Here is an 11,217-nt window from a genome sequence, read left to right as displayed (position 1 = left end):
TTAAACAAGCAGGCAGTTCCTACTTTGACAGTTTTATATATCAAAGTGCCAATCAAAAGTTTTTGAGTTATTAAAACAATATTACAAGGCATTTGTCAGGCAAAAATCTTTTTCACACAGGGAACAAGTGTTTTGGTACAACTAATCAAACCCATAAATACATGTGAAACCCCTGTTCTTTTTAAAAGGAGACAGCTGAGAACATATTTGGAGAGAATGTTTTGACAAGTACTGAAGAACTTTTATAACAATTCAATTCACATGTGGGACAACAATGGTTTGCCTCTGCTCAGTGTGTTACAAACTGGGCAAGGGGAAATGTGGGATTATTCCACAGAATACAGTGCAAGTCTAGAAGCAGTGGAGGTCAGTAAGGGAAACACGCAGTCTGGGGGCGGCAGGGGTGGATGAAGGAAAAAGGGAAAAAAAAAAAAAAAAAAAAACAGATCTAAGATTTTCTCTTTCTGTCCATTAGTTACTGTTAATGTGGCTAAGAAAATGAGTCATCAACCATCTTTTAATCTCGGCAAAAAAACACAAAAAAACAAACAAAAAATCTCTAGTACTAGGTAGCAATACTTTATAGAAGAAAAGCAAAATCAACACATTACTTGAATATTCCTATTCAACTCCCCATGTTTTTTTTTTTCATTTTGACTTTAAGAGTAGAAAGTTAGTGAAGGTATGGAGCGAGAGAGAGAGAGAGAGAGAGAGAGAGGGAGAGAGAGAGAGGAAGCGGTCTGATCCACAGAGCAGATGTGAAGGGAGGCTGAGGCTGCCACTGTCTGCTTCAGCTGGGCCGCTCCTCAGCTGCAAGACGGAGCAGTGGGGGGGGGGGCAAAAGAGAGGAACGTGAATGAGAAAGGTCGTATAAGGGGGTTGGGGATTAAGGAGGGGCAAATAGGAAGTATGATATTTGCTTGGGCAGGTAAGAGGCAAGGGGGAGAAAGAGACAGAGGGCTAAACGCTTATCACGTGATCAGTCCATTGGCCGCTTTTCGCCATGTTTCTTTGTAAACTCTTCAGCATTCTTCAAGAATTTTTTACGGTCCTTTGAGTATTCTTCTGCTAGGTCTGCCCTCAAGGGATGCTCTGGCTGGGGGTCGTTCACCAGCGCAATGAGGGACTGAATAACTGCAAGACAAAACACGTGTATAATGTTAATGACGCTAATGACGTGCAACCGTAGTTCACCGATCAGACGACACAAGACGGTCAAATTGACCACACAAGTCTTCTCCTGGGCTTTGCAGGCATAGCTATCAACGGCAGCCGGCCCGGCTCATCGACGTGCCGACGCGGCGGCCATGTCGGGAAGGTCGTCGTTCCCATAGAAGGCAGCGGCCCGCGACTGCATTTACATTTCAAAGAACAAAAACAACAGCTTTCATGAATTGTACAAGCCCAATTCCAATTAAGTTGGGACCTTGTGTTAAACAGAAATTAAAATCAGAATACAATGATTTGCAAATCATGTTCAACCTATATTTAATTGAATACACTACAAACAAGACAGTTAATGTTCAAACTGATAAACTATTGTTTTTAGCAAATAATCAATCATTCACTTGGAATTTTATGGCTGCAACACGTTCCAAAAAAGCTGGGACAGGTGGCAAAAAAGACTGAGAAAGTTGCGGAAAGCTCATCCAACACCTGTTTGGAACATCGCACAGGTGAACAGGCTCATTGGGAACAGGTGGGTGCCATGATTGCTTCCCTGAATTGCTCAGTCATTCACAACCAAAGCTGGGGCGAGGTTCACCTCTTTGTCAACAAGTGCGTGAGAAAATAGTCCAACAGTTTAAGGACAATGCTCCTCAACGTACAATTGCAAGGAATTTAGGGATTTCATCATCTCCGGTCCATATCATCATCAAAAGGTTCTGAGAATCTGGAGAAATCACTGCATGTAAGCGGCAAGGCCGAAAACCCACATTGAATGCCCGTGACCTTCGATCCCTCGGGCGGCACTGCATCAAAAATCGGCACTGCATCAATGTGTAAAGGAGATCGCCACGTGGGCTCAGGAACACTTCAGAAAACCAATGTCAGAAAATACAGTTCGGCGCTACATGCTTAAGTGCAACTTAAAACTCTACTATGCAAAGCAAACGCCATTTATCAACAACACCCACAAACGCCACCGGCTTCGTAGTAAAAGAGTGCGAGTACTAGACTGGCCTGCCTGCAGTCCAGACCTGTCTGCCGTTGAAAATGTGCGGCGCATTATGAAGCGGAAAATACGGCAACGCAGACTGTTGAACAGCTGAAGCTGTCCATGAAGCAAGAATGGGAAAGAATTCCACCTACAAAGCTTCAACAATTCGTGTCCTCAGTTCCCAAACGTTTCTTGACTGTTGTTCAAAGAAAAGGTGATGTAACACCGTGGTAAACATGACCATGAACATGAAATATGTTGTCTTTGTAGCGTACTCAATTCAATATAGGTTGAACATGATTTGCAAATCATTGTATTCTGTTTTTATTTATGTTTAACACAACATCCCAACTTCATTGGAATTTGGGTTGTATTATTTGCTTGGCACCGTCTGCCCGAACGTGGATATTCCAGCCCACTCCTAAGTTGAGAAAACAGCTTGCGGTCAGTTTCAGATGTTTTTTGTTGTTGTTTTGGCTGCGCATATTAGCCCACATTATCACTATTTTATGGTAATAAGTAACTGTAAAACATTTTGGGTACGTGCTAATCTCGCACAAACTGCACATTTAGTTAGTAGTTTTGTATTCCATTCGTCCATGCTCTGACAAATCAGAAGTTACCATTTCCTCAGTATTTTGTGTATTCTTTTCCCCACCAAGTACTTTCTCACTCATTTTTGGAAGGACTACTTTTTACTTTACTTGAATCATATTCATTTCAAGTAACAGTACTCTTCCTTGAGTACCACAAGTGGCTACTCTACCCACCTCTCTGGCTGTGGCAGATGTACTGCAGTGAAAAAAATGTTTCAACACGCCTTACTCTTCCCAGGAACCTTCTCCCACTCCTGGCATTCCCACAGATTACGCTCAGTCGGACAGAAGAGTGTGGCCGCCAACAAGTCCAAACAGCAGGAAAAGTGATAAGCGTTCCCGCTTGACCAACAACTTTTTGTCATCCCTTTTGTTTTTCCTTTTTGTGCATCTTTTTCCTCAACTAAACGTGCCTCCTTTCCTCCTGAGAAAAGACCATCTCCAGACCGTGTGCTCTACGATTGTCGGAAAACATTGCAGTGATTACAGAAGGTACAAATTGGTGCATAGTGACGGGGTTAGATTAACGATCTCACACGAGTCCCAACTTTGTTCTCTCGCAACACTCATCTCATGAGTTCAGCCATTCGTCTTATAGCTTGTTGTTTATGTAGGTTTACCTGTGATTTTTGGAGTCAAGTCCCTCAAATTCCCCCTGTAGTTTACATAACATTTTCCTCTATATTAAACATTCTATTGCATTCTGTGTGTGTTTGGGTCAAGATATTGGCCGCTGTAATCGAGAACGAATTCTATATAACTGCAGCAACGTCGTTTTGTTCTGCTGTAAGCCAACCAACGACGCGGTGCCCCATTTTTCCACTAACTAAACGGCGTTAGTTGTACATTTGCGTCATTTCACTTGAAACGGATCCCGGGTGACGAAGGTTAGCCTTATCCCCCGGCCCCTTAAATTAACTAAGTTTTTATTTCACACCAATATAACGCTACATATTGAATGACCCATAAATAACTCATAACTATACGAAATACCTGGGTTTCCCCTCACTTGCGCCGTTTCGATAAATGTTTTGAATTTACATAGCCACTCCCACCAGACTTCAGTTGTACAGCCAGGTCCACTCTCTCTGTCTGCATGCTTCCCCTCCTGTCCTTGTTCTGTCCAGTCCTGTCCTTCCTTCCTTCACAGGGTGTAGCACCACTGCCCCATACAACACTCAAATCTCATGTGTCATTGTACTAGGCATATCATGATTGACTTTCCTCATCTTTCTTACAGCTAGTTGTCTCGTCTTTTGTTGTCTTCTCTACCTCCAGTGGGTACGGGAAGTATTCAGAACCCCTTAAAATGTTTACTCTTTGCTATATTGAAGCCATTTGCTGAAATAATTTTTCATTTTCCCCCCTCAATGTACACACAGCACCCCATATTGACAGAAGAAAAAAAAACCCATAATTGTTGAAATTTTTGCAGATTTATTAAAAAAGAAAAACTATAAATATCACACAGCCTTAAGTATTCAGACCCGTTGCTCAGTATTTAGTAGAAGCACCCCTTTGAGCTAATACAGACAAGTCTGTTTGGGAAATATTGTTTTTCACACCTGGATTGCCATTCATCCTTGCAGATCCTCTCCAGTTCTGTCAGGTTGGATGGTGAATGTTGGTGGACAGCCATTTTCAGGTCTCTCCAGAGCTGCTCAATTGGGTTTAAGTCAGGGCTCTGGCTGGGCCATTCAAGAACAGTCACAGATTTGTTCTGAAGCCACTCCTTCGTTATTTTGGCTGTGTGCTCAGGGTCATTGTCTTGTTGGAGGGTGAACCTTCGGCCCAGTCGGAGTTTCTGAGCACTCTGGACGAGGTTTTCGTCCAGGATAACCCTGTACTTGGCCGCATTCATCTTTCTTTCGATTGCAACCAGTCGTCCTGTCCCTGCAGCTGAAAAACACCCCCACAGCATGGTGCTGCCACCATCATGCTTCACTGTTGTGAGTGTATTGGACAGGTGCTGAGCAGTGCCTGGTTTTCTCCACACGTACCGCTTAGAATTAAGGCCAAAAAGTTCTATCTTGGTATCATCAGACCGGAAAATCTTATTTCTCACCATCTGGCAGTCCATAAGGTGTTTTCTTTGAGCAAACTCCATGCGGGCTTTCATGTGTCTTGCACTGAGGAGAGGCTTCCGTCGAGCCACTCTGCCATAAAGCCCCAACTGGTGGAGGGCTGAAGTGATGGTTGACTTTCTCGAACTTTCTCCACCTCCCGATTGCATCTCTGGAGCTCAGCCACAGTGATCTTTGGGTTCTTCTTCACCTCTCACTAAGGCTCTTCTCATTGCTCAGTTTGGCCGGACGGCCAGCTCTCGGAATGGTTCTGGTCGTCCCAAACGTCTCCCATTTAAGGATTATGGAGGCCACTGTGCTCTTAGGAACCTTAAGTGCAGCAGAATTGTTTTTGTAACCATGGCCAGATCTGTGCCTTGCCACAATTCTGTCTGAGCTCTGCAGGCACTTCCTTTGACCTCATGATTCTCATTTGCTCTGACATGCACTGTGAGCTACAAGGTCTTATATAGACGGGGGTGTGGCTTTCCTAATCAAGTCCAATCAAACACAGCTGGACTCCAATGAAGGTGTAGAACCATCAAGGATGATCAGAAGAAATGGACAGCACCCGATATACGAGTGTCACAGCAAAGTGTCTGAATACTTATGGCCGTGTGATATTTCAGTTTTTCTTTTTAATCTGCAAAAATGTCAACAATTGGTTTTTTTCTGTCATTATGGGGTGCTGTGTGTACATTGAGGGGAAAACACTAAAAACACATTTTACAAATGGCTGCAATATAACCGAGTGAAAAATTTAAGGGGGTCTGAATACTTTCCGTCCCCACTGTACAACCTAAACAACCTGATGTATTGGATGTACCTTGTGTACCTTTAGTATTTTACTACCATCTCCAAACATTTTGGTTTGGTCACCTGCTGAATGCAGTCCATACATTTTACAGTGTAGCTATTTCAAAAGCTATGCTTTATTGCCTCACAATATAATACAATCAATTAAATACAATATATCATGGGTAAAATACTGTATATCAGCATACAATGTTTATTATGATATGCAAATGAATTGTTGACGTGTATACAAACAGGTGCAATAATTTTGGTGCTGATAAAGTAATATTGCAGGAATTTCTAAGTATGTGTGGGTGGCTCTTAAGTTGTAGAACTGTGATCCGGAGTTGGCAGAGGCTTGGATGGGAAGCATCCTGTGCTGCACAGCAGAGATCCCACCGTTCCTCAAAGCTCTCAGCAATTTTCTTCCACACCTCCCTGGTGGGCACAGTCATGAAGTCATCCACGAGGCAGTCCCAAATCGCTGTTGCCGCATCAGGGAATATCGTGCAGCCCCCAACACAGAAAATGTTTGCCATGGTCCTGAATGAGTGTCTGCAGCACATAAAACCTATAAATTGACCACAGTTGTATTTAAGATACTGCAGTAAGACCTCGTTCTACTTCCGCGCTCGCGACAGCGTCCGCATTGCATCGCGTGACCGACGCGTTGGGCCGCGCGGCCGGACACTTGCCGCGCACAGAATGCTGCGAAGATCATCGCTCGTGATTGGTCCGTTTTAGTCACATCCTGTGATGATGTACTCAGTTTTCCGCTTGGTTCATACCACCTACGCCGCTGCCTTCTTGATCGATTTTGCAATATAATTAAACGCGTCATCTAGGTCAATTTGTTCTAGCAGGCACTGTTCTATGGGCGCCATTGTTGTTGCTTTGTTCCTTGTTCTGTAAAACTGGTTACCGGAATTAGCCATAAAATGGAGAGGAAATGCAATCGTAGCGACACCCTCAACTTGGAGGAGAACTGCAGCAGATTTTCAAAAACGCTCGCGTGGGTTGCGCTCGAGTGCAGAGGCAAACTGCACGCAGGATAGCCGCAGTGACGTCAGCGAGGTTTAAAGAAGCCTGTAGTCTAGACACATAAAACAATGATAATCACATACGGTCATGCTGAAAACGCTGGCACCTCATGGGACCATGACTGGATTGTCCATTTTATACATTTACCTTAAAAAAAAAAAAATAAAAAAAAATAACCTCATATCCTCATTATTCCAGTATTTAGCAAATACAAATAGTTTTGTAAACCCCAATTGCCCGAAAACAGGAACAGGTGAATCTTTTCATGTCAGACGGTCAGGATTCAGTCAAGAAAAGTGTACTATTTTACGTAGTGAAAAATGATGTTGAAATAACTCAATAACTGTATATCATACAGTTATTATATATCATAAAAATAGTGAATACAGTTCATCAAACATAAAAACTAGTGGTTGTACTCCTTTATTGATCAGGATATATATTGCTGCTTTCCACAATAATAAACAAAATAAATTCCAATAACCTGACAGAATGTTGAAGTTGTACACAGTTTCTAGAAGTCTATGACTGTAGATCAGATAATCTGATCAGTCCCACTCATTCATGCCATTCCTTTCATCAATCCACTTTTACAATTTGGCGGCATGTCGTCGTTATTTCAACATCATTTTTGATACTTTTATTTGCTCTGTAGTAAACCTGCAGTGTGTGACTCAGTAGATATGGTGATTATTAATTTATTGTGACACACCAATTAATAATACGAAACTGCCACTCACCGGAGACAAATGGACAGGTGCCCCGCAGCTGAGATGGACGCCTGTAGTTTAGTCGGTCGTAGGGAAATCCCTGGGCGGGACCGAGTCGAGCCAACATGTCGTCAAACTGGGCACAGGTTACCCTCATGCAGCACTGGAAGCTGCAGTCATCCAGAAGCAGCTCCTGGATAAGGCGGTGAAATTCACCAAGATGTGTGCAACTCTGGATCGTGTTGTGGACCCAAGCACGACGGCGTTCGGCTTTCTGAAGACGTTTGGAATTCCACGTGTATAGAGCCACAATACAGGTCAAATCGTCGTCTATTGTTGCTTGTGTATGGCAGGGGGGAACGCTGTCTTCGAAGCCCTTCTTCTGTGTTTACAGCGCGAAGAAAGCAAATGGGCCTTTAATGTGTATTTTTTACTCCTGCAATCAAACTGAAGCGAAACGAACTTTTGCGTTCGCTGTGAACGTAGCAATACTTGCGATAACTGCATCCAGCCTGTGTCCCATTGACTTCACCAGACTGTTGCATTCTTCATTTGAAATGCTTTTCCAGGCCTTTACTGCAGCCTCTTTCAGTTCTTGTTTGTTTCTGGGGGTTTCTCTCTTCAGGAGGTAAACTGCATGCTCCATTTAGTTAAGGTCCAGTGATTGACTTGGCCAGTCAAAGACCTTCCACTTTCCCCCCCTAATGAAGTCCTTTGTTGTGTTGGCAGTGTGTTTTGGGTCATTGTCTTGTTGCATGATGAAGCTTCTCCCGATGAGTATGGATGCATGTAAACTGGTGTGTATCTTGTGGTGTGGCCTGTATATTTCCTCTCTCAAAGTGTTCTTCGAACAGTGGATTGTGATACATTAACCCCTGCCCTGTGGAGATTGGCAGAGACACCACTGACTGTTGTCTTTGGGTTTTTCTTCACAGCTCTCACAATCTTTCTGTCATCAACTGTTGTTGATACCCTTGGCCGACCAGTTCGATGTCTGTTGCTCAGTACACCAGTGGTGTCTTTCTGTTTCAGGACATTCCAAATTGTTATATTGGTTATGCCCAATGTTCGTGCAATAGCTCTGATCGATTTTCCCTCTTCTCTCAGCTTCAAAATGGTTTGCATAGACCGCTCTCCGGTCTTCATGTTTTCTTAACAACAAACGCAGTTTTCACAGGTGAAACCCAGAGCCAAAAACAAGCACACTATCTAATGTTGAAGCAATCAAAAAGGCAAAACCTGAGCAACTAGTGTTCCAATATCTTTGGTCACTTGAAAAGTGGGTGGGTTCAAACAAAAGGTGCTCTGTCCTGAGTTGTTTAACACATGAAGATGTAAATACCATGAAATAAACCGAACTTTTGACTTTTGATCTGTCTTCAGTGTACAACAAAAACAAAGGCGTTGACCTTCCTGTTCCAATACCTTTGGGGGGGACTAAATGTACAACAATCTGAGAGAAAACATTAGATCGTGCTTGTTTTTGGCTTTGGGTTTCACCTGTGAAAGCTGCATTTGCTGTTAAGCAAACATAAAGACCAGAGAGCTGTCTATGGGAGAAAAGCAAACCATTTTGAAGCTGAGAGAAGAGGGAAAATTGATCAGAGCTATTGCCCAATCTGGGATCTGTTTTCGGAACTCTGCGTACATACCCAAATCATATCATCAGGAGCAACTGGGGATGCTGTATCTTGCTCAAGGTTACTTCGGTATATTTTTGGTTAAGTATGAAAGTATCAGATACCAATGACACCAGTTCGAAACAAAGTGCTCAGTTTTTTCTGTTACTACTGGAAATATTCAAAAGGAATATTTTTCAAACTTGATCAGCGAGTTTAAAAAACAGATAAACGATCCGATCACAAGATGGAGCAATGTGTCTAATTAAGTGGCTTGTTCATTTACTGTATATCATTGTGTACTTAATTGCTAAATGTTTTTTTTTTTACAATTAATATAAAATAAATCAGGCCCTTCATTTACTTCAAACAACCGGATCTAAGAGCTGTTTTGTTCGCAAATGACAGATCACGCTGCAGAGCTGGGCATAACAGTGCAACCTCGTATTTTTTAGGCGCAGTGTTGGTCGCACTCCAAGAGCCCTGATGCATGGACCAGGCCTTACTTGATGTCAGATTTTTTTTGCTTCAAGTATCTGTGGCTGGTTTTGGCTCTCACGAGTACCCGATACCTTAAAATTAGGCCAGCATGGGCCTGATACTGACAAATGGCATCTCTTCTCGTCCATCCCTAGTCTTCAGTTCCTTTTTTTTTTTTGGGTTCTTTTACAAACGGTCCTTTGTCTCTCAAGCTGTCTTTACCGTTAATGCCACTGTAGAGAGGCTCATTATGTTGTTGCAACACACCAGAGGATCTGTGAGCTGAAGTCCCAGGATGAGGCAGCCATTTTGCATTCACATAATAGCAGAGAGCAAAATATTTGCGATATGAATGAATGTGTGTGACATTTGTGAGTTTTGGAGGTATTGAATGTCTTTCCCGTCATGATGATTGTATAAAGACATGGGTGTAATGGGTTTATTGAGTTGTTCGGATCATTTATGCACTTGTATATGGAGTTTGAAGGCCAACACGTAACGTGGAACTTAATTTTTATGAAGTTGTTTATGTCTTTACTGGTATGTATTTTAGTCTTTACTGTATTTCAATGGGCCACTACCATTTGCTCTGTCAATAAGGACTGCCTTTGATATTGATGCCTAAAATTTCAAAATCAATAACTTTCGGAAAATAAGTGTGGCTGTTTCAACATGGGAAACCCATATAAAACCAAGGCGACCAAAAATAATAATTTTTATCACATAATTTTCTCTTATTTTTTTTTAACCAGTTAATGGTTCTACCTCAGGGGTCACCAACCTTTTTGAAACAGAGCTACTTATTGGGTACTGATTAATGTGAAGGGCTATCAGTTTGATGCACAATTCTGAAATATTTTTATCACGGGATTACGTTTAGGGCCACCCCCGCAATAGGTGAAATACGCGAAGCAGCAACCACATTTTAAAAGAAATTATATATACATACACTACATTGCCAAAAGTATTCACTCACATCTGATTTGAAGTGCTATTCTATTCTAAATCCATCATGTTAAATATGATGTTGGTCTACCCTTTACAGCTATAACAGTTTCAACTCTTGTGCGAAGTCTTTCAACAAGGTTTAGGAGTGAGTTTACGGGGATTTTTGCCCATTCTTCCAGGTGGATTTTTGTGACACCACACACAGATGTTGGACGAGAAGACTGAGGGCAGGATTTTGTACGGGCCAGTCAAATACCAAATTCTCTTATCCATGTCTTTATGGACCTTGCTTTGTGCACCCGTGGACAGACATGTTGGAAAGGGAAGGGGTAATCCCCAAACTGTTTGACTGTCCAAAATCTCTTGGTATGCTGAAGGATTCGGAGTACCTTTTACTGGAGCTCAATGGCTAATATTCTGGACATTTCCAACTTTGTGGGAACAGTTTGGAGATGGCCCTTTCTTGTTCCAACATGCCTGTGCATCAGCTTGATGTGGATGAACTTGACTGGCCTGCACAATCCTGACCTCAACTCTATTGAACACTTTAGGATGAATCAGAGCAAGGACTGAGCTATGTAAGTTGTATGTTTGCTGTTACTTTGCCCCCCCCCCCCACACCTTTCCTGCGAATGTTTACGTTATCGTCCATAAAAATATGAAAACATAATTGTGTGGTATTATCTTGTGATTTAGCTGAAGATCAGACTACTTCAGTATGGCCTATTTATGTAAAAATGTAAGAAATTCCAAACTGTTCACATACTTTTCCCTCCCACTGTATATTAAATGATCGGGTTTGCA

The 11,217-nt window shown here is 42.3% G+C and overlaps 1 protein-coding gene across 1 annotated transcript in view; it reads right to left on the bottom strand.

Annotated features, from left to right (window-relative positions):
- LOC133400482 (ubiquitin-conjugating enzyme E2 L3) overlaps positions 1–11,217 on the bottom strand; it is a 35,800-nt gene continuing 24,583 nt past the window's right edge. Inside the window, exon 3 of the mRNA XM_061673223.1 lies at positions 1–1,134. Within this exon, the coding sequence (XP_061529207.1) occupies positions 980–1,134 (155 nt within the window). The 3' untranslated portion in view covers positions 1–979. The remainder of the gene's footprint in view (positions 1,135–11,217) is intronic.

The sequence above is a fragment of the Phycodurus eques genome, chromosome 3, assembly GCF_024500275.1.
Source record: "Phycodurus eques isolate BA_2022a chromosome 3, UOR_Pequ_1.1, whole genome shotgun sequence".
Taxonomy (NCBI): Eukaryota; Metazoa; Chordata; class Actinopteri; order Syngnathiformes; family Syngnathidae; genus Phycodurus; species Phycodurus eques.
Note: the sequence above shows the minus strand (reverse complement) of the source record. Positions and strands in the feature narration are given on the sequence as shown.